Source organism: Salvelinus fontinalis, chromosome 7 (assembly GCF_029448725.1).
Source record: "Salvelinus fontinalis isolate EN_2023a chromosome 7, ASM2944872v1, whole genome shotgun sequence".
NCBI lineage: Eukaryota > Metazoa > Chordata > Actinopteri > Salmoniformes > Salmonidae > Salvelinus > Salvelinus fontinalis.
In genome coordinates this window covers 23,865,386-23,880,474 of record NC_074671.1, presented here as the reverse complement: position 1 = coordinate 23,880,474, position 15,089 = coordinate 23,865,386, and the positions used below count along the sequence as shown (strand labels likewise).

The 15,089-nt window shown below is 44.0% G+C and overlaps 1 protein-coding gene across 2 annotated transcripts; it reads right to left on the bottom strand.

The window, feature by feature from the left end:
• Nucleotides 1-8,165: 8,165 nt before the first annotated feature.
• aoc1 (amine oxidase copper containing 1) lies at nucleotides 8,166-13,809 on the bottom strand. 2 transcript variants are annotated; one of them, XM_055928780.1, is made up of 5 exons: nucleotides 13,623-13,809; nucleotides 11,343-12,887; nucleotides 10,338-10,626; nucleotides 9,601-9,733; nucleotides 8,166-9,416 (listed from the first exon to the last, which is right to left on the bottom strand). In XM_055928780.1, the coding sequence occupies exons 2-5, from the start codon at nucleotides 12,883-12,885 to the stop codon at nucleotides 9,147-9,149; spliced, it is 2,235 nt and encodes a 744-aa protein (XP_055784755.1). In that variant the 5' UTR covers nucleotides 12,886-12,887; nucleotides 13,623-13,809; the 3' UTR covers nucleotides 8,166-9,146. The 2 variants fall into 2 exon arrangements, with proteins under 2 accessions (XP_055784755.1, XP_055784756.1); XM_055928781.1 differs by lacking the exon at nucleotides 13,623-13,809 and adding an exon at nucleotides 13,266-13,468.
• Nucleotides 13,810-15,089: the final 1,280 nt, after the last annotated feature.

Sequence of the window (15,089 nt, the reverse complement as noted above, 5' to 3'; positions counted from 1 at the left end):
AAATCTACCCTAAGACATTATAGTGTCTCCTATACACTCTTAAAAAAAAGGTGCTATCTAGAACCTAAAAGGGTTCCTTGGCTTTCACCATAAGAGAACCCTTTGAGGAACCATTTTTGGTTGCAGGTAAAACCCTTTTGGTTCCGTGTAGAACCCTTTTGGGTTCCATATAAAAACTCTTTCCACAGAGGGCTCTACATGGAACCAGGTTTATCCTATGGGGACAGCAGAATAACCATTTTGGAAACGTTTTTCTAAGAGTGCATATTTCACTGTCACTGTTCATAACACTGACCATGCACTGGTCAGTGAGGAGTCCTACTAGCATGGTTGCTGCTGGCTGGCTCTTTTGTCTGCTTGTGCCCTCCTAATTTTCTCTTGACGCTCTAGTGCTCTCCCATGGCTGTTGTCATAGTGACTCTTCTCGTCAGAAAAGAAAATAAAACAAATTGGCCTTCCTGCCTGTAACTTAATAGGGGATTGTTAGGTGGTTGCAGAATACATTTGTCTGACGTAACCCAGCACTTTAGTTTTGCTACACTGTGAGAGCAGTGAGTGGTTATTACAATTGTTGGAGATTTATGCCTTACCGTAAATACAATATCACTGTTGTTGTGACCAAAAGTTTAGGCTTGTCTTAACACAACTTTCACTCCCTTAAAGCATCACACTTATCTCCATTAGTTTTAGGAGGAGTCCAATCATAGCACGTATACCATAGCCTTATTGTCACGCTCTGACCTGAGATATCTCTGTTTTCTTTATATTTTGGTTAGGTCAGGGTGTGACTAGGGTGGGTATGCTAGTTTTTCTATTGTCTAGGGTTTTTGCATGTCTACAGTTTTTGTAGGTCTAGGTATTTGTATGTCTATGGTGGCCTGATATGGTTCCCAATCAGAGGCAGCTGTTTATTGTTGTCTCTGATTGGGGATCATATTTAGGTAGCCATTTCCTTTTGGTGTTTGTGGGGTCTTGTCTATGTGTAGTTGCCTGTCAGCACTTGTTTGTATAGCTTCATGTTTTGTTATTTTGTTAGTTTGTTCATTGTTTCATTCTTTTAATAAATAAGAATGTACGCATACCACGCCGCGCCTTGGTCCGATCCTTATAACGAACGTGACAGTTACGCTACTGTTTTAGAGTAGATCTGCTATATGAAATCACATTTTATTGGTCGCATACACATGGTTAGTAGATGTTAATGCGAGCGTAGCGAAATTCTTGTGCTTCTAGTTCCGACAGTGCAGTAATATCTAACAAGTAATCTAACAATTCCCCAACAACTACATAATACACACAAATCTAAAGAGGTGAATGAGAATATGTACATATAAACATATGGATGAGTGATGGCCGAGTGGCAAAGGCTAGGTGCAATAGATGGTATAAAATACAGTATATACATATGATATGAGTAATGTAAGATAAGTAAACATGATTAAAGTGGCATTGTTTAAAGTGACTAGTGATCCATTTATTAAAGTGGCCAGTGATTGGGTCTCAATGTAGACAGCAGCCTCTCTGAGTTAGTGATGGCTGTTTAGCAGTCTGATGGCCTTGAGATAGAAGCTGTTTTTCAGTCTCTCGGTTCTAGCTTTGATGCACCTGTACTGACCTCGCCTTCTGGATGATTTTTTATTTTTAAAAATGTATTTCACCTTTGTTTAACCAGGTAGGCCAGTTGAGAACAAGTTCTCATTTACAACTGCGACCTGGCCAAGATAAAGCAAACACAAACAACAACACAGAGTTACACATGGAATAAACAAACGTAGAGTCAATAATACAATATAAAAAATCTATATACAGTGTGTGCAAATGAGGTAAGATTAGGGAGGTAAGGCAATAAATAGGCTGTAGTGGCGATAGCAGTGTGAACAGGCAGTGGCTTGGGTGGTCGTTGTCCTTGATTAACTTTTTGGTCTTCCTGTGACATTGGGTGCTGTAGGTGTCATGTAGGGCATGTAGTTTGCCCCCGGTGATGCATTGTGCAGACCGCACCACCCTCTGTAGAGCCCTGCGGTTGAGGGCGGTGCAGTTGCCGTATCAGGCTGTGATACAGCCCGACAGGAAAAGTTTGTCAGGGTTTTGGGTGACAAGTAAAATTTCTTCAGCCTCCTGAGTTTGAAGAGGCGCTGTTGCGGCTTCTTCACCACACTGTGTGTGGGTGGAACATTTCAGTCTGACTGTGATGTGTACACAGAGTGTGTGTGTGTGTGTGTGTGTGTGTGTGTGTGTGTGTGTGTGTGTGTGTGTGTGTGTGTGTGTGTGTGTGTGTGTGTGTGTGTGTGTGTGTGTGTGTGTGTGTGTGTGTGTGTGTGTGTGTGTGTGAGTATGCTTGTAGGCTCCAATGGCTGTATTGCCTGGCTGTGTACAGTAAATACATGAGCAGGCATCTCAGAGCCTCCATTATCAGGTTATGAAACGTGTTTGATCAGGGTCCTCCAATTGTTTCCTCTCTGATGGAGCCGAGTTACCAGCAGTAGTAGCAGCAGCAGTAGGGTCAGTGTGGGATTTTGTCTCCCAGCCCCCATGCATCTCTGGGGGCTGTGTGACGGTGGTGATGGCCCCGGTCACAATGAAAAGAGAGGCCTGGAAGATGGATCAAAACAATCGTTGGGGGTGATGGAAATTATGCAATAGGGCTCAACCCTTCTCTGTGTTTCCAAATTGACTGCCATGCATGCCCCCACGCTGTCATCTCCCCTGGGGTAATGAATGCCAGGCACTGGTTATGTTCTGTTACAGCGTGTGGCATGATTCCTGACTCACTAGGCCATTCACAGCCATGACACTTGTGAATCCCCATTTCAATGAAAACCACTTGACTAACATCACAGTTGTTTACTGGCTAAAAGACCCTGGTGGTCTTTGACTCCGTTTTCCGCCCTGCGGAGTGGATTGGACAGGATTCTATCTGCCTGGCTGGCTGTCTGTATCTCAGGCTTTGTCTAAGCTGCTCTGGGTTATTTTGAGAAGTGGACAAAGAGGAATGGGATGGTTGACATACCAAAGGAGACAGACTGGCCACCTAACCCCACTGCATGAAGGGAGCGATAGGCTGCTGGGGCACAGCATGTTCCCACAACAACCTTTTCTCTCTCCTCACACGTTTACATGTTAATCGTGCTTAAATACTGTACATAGAAGCCACTTACAATATATTTGCACATAGGGACCTGATTGTCCCATATAGTAGTCCTTTTAAAATATAAACGCAACATGCAACAATTTCAGAGATTGTTACAGTTCTTATAAGGAAATCAGTCAATTGAAATAAATAAATTAGTCCCTAATCTATGGATTTCACATGAATGGGCAGGGCCACAGCCATGGGTGGGCCTGGGAGGGCATAGGACCAACCACTTGGGATCCATGCCCACCAACTGGGGGAACCAGGCCCAGTCAATCAGAATGAGATTTTCCTGACAAAAGGGCTTTATAACAGAAATACTCCTCAGGTTTGTCAGCTGTCCGGGTGGCTGGTCTCAGACAATCCTGCAGGTGAGGCCAGTTGGATGTACTGCCAAATTCTCTAAACTGACGTTGGGAGGCAGCTTATGGTAGAGAAAAGAACATAACTCTGGCAACAGCTCTGGTGGACATTCCTGCAGTCAGCATGCCAATTGCACGCTCCCTCAAAAACTTCAGACATCTGTGGTATTGCGTTGTGTGACAAAACTGCACATTTTAGAGTGGCCTTTTATTATCCCCAGCACAAGGTGCACCTCTGTAATGATCATGCAGTTTAATAGCTTCTTGATATGCCACACCTGTCAGGTGGATGGATTATACTAGCAAAGGATAAATGCTCACTAACAGGAATGTAAGCAAATTTGTGCACAACATTTGAGAGAAATACAATTTTTTTGTAAATGGAAAATTTCAGGGATCTTTTATTTCAGCTCATGAAACATGGAACCAACACTTTATATGTTGTATTTATATTTTTGTTCAGTATAGATTGTTAAAGTGTGACACTGCTATCGAAATAAGTGTGACTGTTTAAGAAGGACAAGTTTACTTCAGATTAGTGTAGGGATTAAAATAAAGAATTGTTGGCCACATGCCAGCCAGTCTTGTGCCGATAACTCTGCTGATAACTCTGCTAAGTGCCAGTGAGATAAAGCTGAAGATGAAGACTTTATTTCAAGTTATTTTTTCTTCTGTTTAGACAAAAACGTATAAGTGAATCGTTTTTGATTCTGCAAATCAATGTTAAATATGAAACCTTTGTTCCTCAATGACTGTGCAGTTGTAATCTTTTGCCAGGCCTTAGGTTTGCCTTCCTGTGTGTTTCACAAAAATGTGTCATTTGATAGTCTCAAAGGGTATTATCTCACCTCCATAAGAAAAGTAACCATTCTCTCACTTACAGCAAGGTGAACACCCCCCTACAGTCAAAGGAATCTCCAATGTCTAAACTCTGATAATAACCCTACACTTGTGGAAAACGTGTGTCACTGGTTAATGTCCTACAGTGGTGTTGATTGTTGTTGAATTATTTCCATGAGGATATATTACTTTACTGTTACTCACCATTCAGACATATGTGGGACTTCCATGTGTGAGTCATAGTGACAAATAATGCATTGCTCTAATAAACAGGAATCTATTCTAGACTTTGACTCAACTCTTGAGTGTGAAGAGAATGCTTCACACAAGCTGTCTGAGACTGTTTTCCACTTGGCCCAGTGGAGCTAAACCGTGGTGTGTGTGTGAGGTTAAACGCAGTGGAGATTAAACGCAGTGGAGGTTAAACGCAGTGGAGGTTAAACGCAGTGGAGGTTAAACGCAGTGGAGGTTAAACGCAGTGGAGGTTAAAAGCAAGTAAGTAAACGCAGTGTACCCACTTTTTTTTTGCCCAACAGTTCACCAACCTATTGCTAAAATAGGTATTGAAAGTATATGGAGCGTTTCTTTTTTTCACCCCGACTGGAGATCAGATTTCACCCATGCATTTATTTACCACTACATCACTGGCTCTAAGATACACAAAGTACAGTTTATGAAGTAATAGTGTTGGGTAATGATTGTCAATCATTTTATTAGAAGTACTCATTGGCCTATCATATTTCTCTTCTTTGATATGTATCTTTAAATCAAGCAGGTGCGTGCTGCCTGTAAGCACCACGAGGAGAACTGTCTAAAATGTATTCATTTATAATATTTTATTAATATTTTTATTTCACCTTTATTTAACCAGGTAGCTAGTTGAGAACAATTTCTCATGTACAACTGCGACCTGGCCAAGATAAAGCAAAGCAGTGCGACACAAACAACAACACAGAGTTACACATGGAATAAACAAGCGTACAGTCAATAACACAATAGAAAAAAAGAAAGTCTATATACAGTGTGTGCAAATGGCGTGACGAGGTAAGGCAATAAATAGGCCATAGTAGCAAGTAATTACAATTTAGCAAAATTAACACTGGAGTGATAGATGTGCAGATGATGATGTGCAAGTAGAAATACTGGTGTGCAAAAGAGCAGAAAAGTAAATAAAAACGATATGGGGATGAGGTAGGTAGATTGAATGGGCTATTTACAGATGAGCTATGTACAGCTGCAGCGATCGGTTAGCTGCTCGGATAGCTGATGTTTAAAGTTAGTGAGGGAAATATAAGTCTACAGCTTCAGCGATTTTTGCAATTCGTTCCAGTCACTGGCAGCAGAGAACTGGAAGGAAAGGCGGCCAAAGGAAGTGTTGGCTTTGGGGATGACTAGTGAGATATACCTGCTGGAGCACGTGCTACGGGTGGGTGTTGTTATCATGACCAGTGAGCTGAGATAAGGTGGAGCTTTACCTAGCAAAGACTTATATATGACCTGGAGCCAGTGGGTCTGGCGACGAATATGTAGCGAGGGCCAGCCGATTAGAGCATACAGCTCGTAGTGGTGGGTGGTATATGGGGCTTTGGTGACAAAACGGATGGCACTGTGATAGACTGCATCCAGTATGCTGAGTAGCGTGTTGGAGGCTATTTTGTAAATGACATCGCCGAAGTCGAGGATCGGTAGGATGGTCAGTTTTTCAAGGGTATGTTGGGTAGGGTGAGTAAAGGAGGCTTTGTTTGCGGGATTGAAAGCCGGTTCTAGATTTAATTTTGGATTGGATTGGAATAGATTCTATTTTGGAATAGATTGTATTGTTATTCCACTTTCTCAAAGAATGACTGTACTCACACTCTATGAGAACAAGGTTGAAACAGTTAGGAGCAGGATTTTCTCAGACTGGCTTCCTGTGTGAGAGAGGGAAGAGAAGTACATCTACACTATTTCTGGCCTGGAGAAATTATAAGGTAGGAGAAATTATAAGGTAGAAGAAATTACAAGGTAGGAGAAATTATAAGGTAGGATAAATTATAAGGTAGGAGAAATTATAAGGTAGGAGAAATTACAAGGTTGAGTTGGTGTATGTAGTGGGCTCTGTATTTCTGGTTGCTGTATTGAGGTGTTCAATATTCTCTATCCATGCTTTAAGTGTTATAAGGACCATACAGGCCTACATTTACCTCTTCTAGCTGTCATGTACAGTATTTCCTAAGGCAGAAATCAGAGTAGTTTGTCATCTAACCACTAGATGGCAGTAGCTACTCACATCTTCCCTTCACAGCTACACTAACATTGCATAGCATGCGTAAAATAAGCGCCTGGATCCCTACATACTGATCTTGATGAGAAGAAAAAAAAACTGTCAGGGGAGGTTCTCTTCTGCACTGTTCAACCAATCCAGCACATTTTGAGAAGGAGTTAGGACGGAGTGTCGCCTTTTAACATCCAAAAGCTGAAGTCGCGTCACAGGGTATTTTTCTATTTCCCCTGAAAACTGATCTGGTTGTTGGGGACTCAGCAGAGGTTACAGCTACACATGCACATTCCCGACCACTTTGAGAGTCAGTGAAACTGATATTTAGTTTTGTTTTTATCAACAGACTGCTTTAGTATTGGTTTGCCCTCCAAACATATAAGCAGATGATTAACACTATGTTCTTACCACAGGAGTTTGGTGGCACCTTAATTGGGGAGAAAGGGCTCATGGTAATGGCTGGAGTGGAATAGTTGGAATGGTATCAAATACATGGAAATCATGTGTTTGATGCCATTCGCTCCGTTCCAGCCATTATTATGAGCCATCCTCCCTTCAGCAGCCTCCCCCTGGTTTTTACTTTGTTGCCGAACACATGCTCATGTTTATGTCACTTAGATTACTGTGGCATTGATCTGAGGGAAGAGTTTTTAGTCCTTTACAAACCTCATGTTTGCGTTCACCCCTTACGGCTTAGCCTTATGGCTATAAAACTGGTCTAAACTATGTCACAATCTATTGTTGCCTTAGTATTTACCAGTTCAGGTGCGTAGTTTGTGGAATACAGGAGTAACCTTCATCAGGGAACCTCACTCCTAAGGTTGATTATGCTTATCTATGCTGGATGGCATTTGGTGTTGTTACTTTTTGTGCTTCAGGGATGGGGTTTTAACTAGGCTAAACACTTGACACAGTGATACTCAAACATCATTTCCCACTCGGCACTGTCCTTGCTTGCACTGGCCCTCTTACTCACCAAGTGTTTTTTTGTACCTTTTACAACCTTCATCAATCTGTTTTTGTATTCTCTTGCAGAGCCTATGAGAAAGGAAAGAATCACGAGTAGGAGACGTTTGTTGACTCTTCCAGACCAAGCCTAACCGGGAAGAACAGGTGAAATAACCCCTATAGCTAACCACTGTGTGATTTCCTGTATTAGTCACAGGCCAGTATTGACCGTTTCCCACTGTGAGACTTGACACGGTTTTCTTCCCTACAGTTTGTTCATTATGACACAGAAGCCATCATTACCATGGCAAACCATAGGAATGCCATTTACCCTAAAGCCCCTCCCTTTTCCCCATCTTCTAAAATAATCTGTCCTCCCCTGCTTTTCATCTCCTCTCCTGTCGTCTCTTCCTCCTGCTTGTATGACTCTAATGGTGCCCATTTTTACCATACACCGTAAAATGTCGGCACACACTTTTATAAGGTGCTGATTGTAAAATGCCTTAGACAACAATTGTTGGCTTATATTCCCTAGGCCTGCTTTTCACATCGCTGATGTTGAATAGTTGCTTTTTGTCTGATTGTACTCTGATTGTACTACAAAAGTGACTGCTGTCGTCAATGCTTGAAGACTAAATCTTTCCCAACTTTTAATGTCATTTCCAAATTCCAGTACAGTTTGAGAATACATGGTCAAGTCAATCAATCTGATCAAAAACACCCAATTGAAAAGAAGCGATACAACCCAAATGTTATACTATTTGATTTAATGCAGTTAGTTCTGTATTGTATCTAATTAAAAGTAGTCAGGAGTACCTGAAGGAAAACTGTCAAAAAAGATAAAACAAATGGAGGGAAAACTGAGTTCTAAAACATTGTAGAATGTTCTATCGGTTCGCTCCCTGCATGTTGCGTGGGGGCAGCTGGTTGCCCCGGACAATGGTGCAGGTGAATCCTGGACTGTTTGTGGGGCAGTTCCGGATCGACCTGTTTGCTCAGCTAACTTTTTCCCAGTGAAAACATTCTGGCCATGCAGGCCTGCTGGGATCCAGGATCCTGGCGGACGGTGGCTGATCCCAGCATCCTGCATCCTGGATGCTCAGAGCAACTAAACCCCGTCCATGGAGACCCTCACTGAACAGGATTTTGAGTGCTTTGACCCCCAGGCCTCACACACAATAAGGTTAGCATGACAACCACAGTAAAAAGGAAAACAATCATTCTGCTAGATCTGGGACGGATACATAAGTATATACATGGCAACACTTTTCTGAGTTGTGATTATAGAGGATTTCTATTGAAATGTGCCTCTGGATAAGAATGGTAAATTGCTTCAATCAATTTGCGTACTCATAAAATAAAACGTAATACGACAAAAAAAGACAAAATATTCTTATTCTTTCACATTTCAAAAGGTTCAGGTAAGATATCAACATAATATAAATTTTGTTAATGCCTGTGTCATAATGCATTCTTTTGCATTTAAATGATTTTTAAGTTAAATGTCGGAGTCAAGATTTAAATGTCAGCTCACATTAATTTGGCATCACTCAGACGCAAGGATGGAACCACCATTTTGTGTCTTCCTGTCACTCACACCAGTCCCTCAGACTCCTGCGTAGGTGCCGTTGTAGAAGAAAGGCTTGTCAGTCACACAATGACCTACGACCTCTGGGGTCCATCTCTGGACCTTCGGCTTCCCCTCTTTGTCTGGCCGGACAATGATGGTACTGCGGGATGAGAGAGAGGGGTCCTCATCGAAGAAGTTGAAGGGGCGCAGGAAGAAGCCCACAGCGTTGCCGGGCGTTGCCGTATTGGGGATGTCCTCCGAGTGGGGCACGTGCAGGAAGCCCACTGTCACCCAGGCAACCAGGTCCTACACAAAAGATATTGTCAAGTTGATTGATTAATTGATTAATTGGATTGATTATTGAGTTATACAATTACAATTCCGTAACCTGTGTAAGTAAGGAATTATACACAGTAATGTCATCCAGGGTTGAGAAGCTGTTAGTATAAATCTGAGAATGAGTTGCGTTATTGATAGCAGCAGGTCTAACCTGGTTGGTGATGTTTTCATTGTTGCGGATATAGTCCTCAAAGGAGACCACAGGCTCCCAGGGGTCGTTCTGAGTGTAGATACTACTGCTGGTGGGCTCACTGTCCTTGTGCCTGGTCACAGCCAATGGGTATCTACAGAGGAAAAGTAATCCATTATCACTCTCACTAATACAGATCATATGTACTGCGCTTTAGCTTAAACTGAATCAGAACTTTCTCACAGTAGATGATTAGAGAGAGAGAGAGAGAGAGGGAACCAGATAGATAGATAGATAGATAGATAGATAGATAGATAGATAGATAGATAGATAGATAGATAGATAAATAGATAGATAGATAGATAGATAGATAGATAGATAGATAGATGATAGTAGAGCATTGATATACCTCTTATAATAATGATCTGTGCACCCCTCATATACCACTGTATCCATTTCCCATATTCTCTGGATTATCATGGAATTGCTGTGGGTAGTTCATGGTACCTGTACGTTTTATTAATTATTTTATGCTAGGGTTTAAAGGGATGGTACCCATACTACCCCACCATATAATTGTATGGTGACAATCTTTCCCATTCATTTTGGGTTGCGGTCTACAGCGGGAACTACTCAACAGATGGAGTGGAATGAACTGAGGTTGACTTCAGACCGCTTCTGATGTATCAAAAGTAACATTTGATTAAATTAGCTTTTAGGGTTAACTATCCCTTAAACTAGCTGTGTGTTTCTGTTACCTGGACCAGCTGATGCCGTTCTCCTCTTTCCAGCCACGGGGAAGCACACTGTTGGCGTGGGAGTTGTACTGGATACGGTAGCCCTTCTGGTGGCCCCACTTGTTCTTCTCATTGGGGTTGTAGAAGTGCACGTAGCGGGGGAACTTTTTGCCAAATCGGAAGGCTGCGCTGCGTTCCGTTTGGTGTTGCGTCTTGACGAGCTTGGATTGGACGACAGAATGTTTATGGCTCCACGGATTGGTGAAGTTCACGTACTTGAGGTCCATCGACTCAAAGCTGTTCTCCCGACCTGGACCGTTTGACAAAAGCAATCATATACTGAACAAAATATAAACACAACATGTAAAGTGTTGATCCCATGTTTATTGAACTGAAATAAAATATCCCCAAAAATGTCCATATGCACAAAAAGCTTATTTTTCAAAAATGTTGTGCACTAATTTGTTTATATCTCTGTTAGTGAGCATTTCTCCTTTGCCAAGATGATCCATCCACTTGACATGTGTGGCATATCAAGAAAGGGGGTGCTGCTGAGGAGTATTTCTATCTGTCTATAATAAAGCCCTTTTGTGGGGAAAAACTAATTCTGATTATCTGGGCCTGGCTCCCCAGTGGGTGGGCCTGGCTCCCAAGTGGCTGGGCCTATGCCCTCCCTCATTAGAACCTCTCTTTATTGACATTTGTTGATTTGAAATACAGTTGATCTAAGCACTAATGTCAAGTTCTGAAGCAGATATTGCACAGACTAGGCATACCATTTCACGTGTGATTGATCAATTCTATTGCCAATGGTGCGGAAATGAGAGCTTATTTTGTGTTTCTTGTCAATGACTCACCAAAATGGCTGACAATCTCATGTTATTGTTTTTGGCTGGGAGGAACACTCATAAACTATCTAGGAGCATCACTCATAATGCAATGATTGACCAAAGTTCTAAAATACCTTTTAGAATCTACTTCCCTAAAAGTGTGGCCACGCGACCAGATTATTAAAACAGAACTCACCGGCAATATCTAGGTCAACCTTGTAGTGGATGAGATGAGTGTGCAGGTTACCAAGTACAAAGTTATACACCTTAGAGCCGTAGTGCAGTCCGTTAGGCGTAAAGAAGGTGGCGTGGATGTAGCCGGTGGCACTGACCCTGGACTCCATCACTCCGTTCTGGTAGAAGAGAAAGTCCCAGATGTAGTCGTAGTTATAGACGGTGGAGGTGGTACGAAGCACCAGCACGTGGTTCTCCAGACCCCCGAAGAAGTTGTAGCTCCCCTGGAAGTTACTGTTGAAGTGCCTCCTCAGAGGCATCCCTGTGGTCATTTCAAACACACACAAGGCGTTCTTGTAGCGCATGGGCTTGTCCGTGTCGTAGTAATGGTGCAGGTCTAGAAAGGTTGCGATTTCGGGGCAGTCAATGCCAGGCGCCAACTCGTAGTCCACAGTTCCCATGGCCCAGCCAGCGTCTATGTATTTGGTCTGCATGGCGGCGGGGGTGTCGCCCGAATAGAAGGCGATGGCCTCCTGGAGACTGACCTCGTAGGCGATGCGCTCTCCATTGAAGCGCAGGTCAAAGATTTGGAGGCCGGCGGACGAGCGGACTCGGAAGGCAAAGGACCAGCCGGCGTATTCCACAAAGTTCCCATCCACGTGGTAGCGAGGGCCTTGGGGCTCTACCAGCTTTGGTCCATGAATGTCGGTGCGCGTGTTGCTGTGCCCACGGGGAATGTAAGTGGAGTACAAGTCTTCATCGTCATGGTCAGGAAGCTGGACCTTCTCCAGCGTTCCCTTCTCATATCGCTCTGCCAGTTCTTCCACGCTGTCAAAGTACTGGCCATTGTACCACACCTTCTCCACCGTCCAGCGCTCAGGGTCCAGATCTTTATGGTTCACCAGGACCTCAAAGCCCACAGGGTGGATGAAGTAGCCCTCTACGAACTTTTGCAGCATGATCCAGGTCCTCCTCTCACCCGACTCCAAACCACGGGGTGCAATGTCCGAAAAAGTCAGGCAGCGGTTGGTGCAGTTGTGGAAGGAAAATCCGCCTGTGGTCTCAAACAGGACCTTGTGGACCTTGGCAGTAATCTTCTGCAAGATGTCAATGATGTGCGAGTACTCCGCCGCCGTGATGGGTCGCGACTCAAACCGAATGGGCCGGTCTCCCTTGAAAGTCTTCCCCGTGTACGAAGTAGGGAAGGGCAGCGGACTCACGATGAACTCAGTGATGTTGGGCTGGGCCTGGTTCCCGAACTGCACCACCACTCTGGCCTGGCGTGTGGGCTTGGCCTGGCCCCGGTCCAGGGTCCTCAGGGCCTCGTGCTTCCGAGGCAGGTGGAGCTCCATCAACAGGATGCTGTTCTTCTTCAGGTCCTTGCCCCGGGTCGCTGTCAGACCCAGCTCTGGCTTGCCTTGCAGGTAATCCCGGACGTCACGCATCTCACGGGGGGTCAGGTCGGCGAACATGGAGGCTCCGTGGTGAGCCCATTCCCGGCCACGAGAGGCTTCACACACGCCCAGAGCAACCAGCAGCACCAGTAGACAGCAGCACCTGGCCATGTCTATGGAGACACAACAAGTAGAGAAGACGGCCAGGAATTATTCGAGAACGTGCTCTTATAGTCACCGACAACCCTGTTCTTCCTGTTGAAATAACCCTTGCACTTGAGTTATTGAGCTATGTATAATGCTTATCTAATAAAAGCGCTTGAGTAAACCCTACACTGATCTTATAGCGTGCTTCCTCCGTTTCCTCCAGTGCTGAAAAGAGAAACATACATACTGTAGAATATCTAGCATCCAAATTGGGACACATCCCCCCGTCCCCTCCGCCCCGTCCCCCCCCGTCCCCGTCCCCCCCGTCCCCGTCCCCGTTCTCTCCACAGCTGGAAAAGCAAACCTCCTCCTTCTCATCCTTCCCCTCCTCGCCCTTTCTTTACCACTCTTCTTTTCCGCTCCCTCTGGTCTTCTAACAGTATGGATCAACTTCCATGCAGAGGGGATCTTCGTACAATGTTTCCTTTCCTCCCCTCTCTGCCCTGTCTCTGTTAATGTTGCATGTGTATCGACCCCTGTCAAGTCTGTTCTGTTCTCAGCAGCACACCAATGGGTCCTCACTTGAATCTGGGACTTATGTGTTACAGATTGCCTCCTTCAAACAGTTTGATTTTATAACATGCTTATGTAACCCTATTTATGTAATATTGTGATATGCTGCAACGAGGCAGAACACAAAAAGCATGCAAATCAGAGCACTGTAGGCAGTGCACGCCTTTGTAACAAAGAAACCGACCTACCTACAGTAGGCACTTCAAACGTTGAAGGGTACTCCTGCTTCCAGCCCTGAGTGAAACAATGTTGCTTTGTCCAGAACCAGAACAGCCCAAGTAGTTGTATCCTTCCCTTTGCAGTTCAGATGGAAGAGATGTATTATGAAAACAGGGCTCAATGAGCAGCGGCTTATATTTTGCCTTCAACTTAGCAGCGGCAGAACAGGGTTGGTCACCAAGGGGTTGTAAAAGTGTTGAAATCTCAGGTTTACTGTATAGATGATTAATTCCACAGGGGGGCACGCAGAGAAATTGAGCAACAAGTGATTTTGAAATGATTTGATTAGTGTAGTACGCTGACAATTTACTTAGTAGTTCAAGTATTTATCCTGGCAGAGGATAGTGATTCAGTACAAATGAGTAATTTTCCCCTAACATGCAGGAGTCTGGAAAATGAAAGTAACACTTTCACTGTAAGCCTTTAAGGGATTATTTGACCCACAAATCAAATCAAATCAAATTGTATTGTATAAGTCACATGCGCCAAATACAACAGGTGTAGACCTTACAGGGAAATGCTTACTTACGGGACTCTAACCAACAATGCAGTTAAAAAACATATGAATAAGTAATAAAAGTAACAAGTAATTGAAGACCAGCAGTAAAATAACAATAGTGAGACTATGTACAGGGGGGTACCAGTACAGAGTTAATGTACGGGGGCACCGGTTAGTTGAGGTAATATGTACATGTAGGTAGGTTTATTAAAGTGACTATGCATAGATGGTCACAACAGAGATTAGCAGCGGTGTAAAATGTGGGAGGAAATGCAAATACTATGGGTGGCCGTTTTATTAAATATTCAGGAGTCTTATGGCTTGGGGGTAGAAGCTGTTTAGAAGCCTCTTGGACCTAGACTTGGTAGCAGAGAGAACAGTCTATAACTAGGGTGGCTGGAGTCTTTGACAATTTTTTGGGCCTTCCTCTGAAATCGCCTGGTATAGAGATCCTGGGTGGCAGGAAGTTTGGCCCCAGTGATGTACTGGGCTGTATGCACTACCCTCTGTAGTGCGTTGCGGTCGGAGGCTGACCAGTTGCCATACCAGGCAGTGATGCAACCAGTCAGGATGCTCTTGATGGTGCAGCTGTAGAACCTTTTGAGGATATGATGACCCATGCCAAATCTCTTCAGTCTCCTGAGGGGGAATAGGTTCTGTCGTGCCCTCTTCACGACTGTCTTGGTGTGCTTTGACCATGGTAGTATGTGGGGCCCCTGTGTTGAGAATCAACGAAGTGGAGGTGTTGTTTCCTACCTTCATCACCTGGGGCTGGCCCGTCAGGAAGTCCAGGACCCAGTTGCATAGGGCGGGGTTCAGACCCAGGGTCCCAACCTTTATGATGTTAAACAGGCTTTATAAATACATTTGATTGATTGATTGATGATGAGCTTGGAGCTATGATGTTGAAGACTGAGCTATACATAGGTATTTCTCC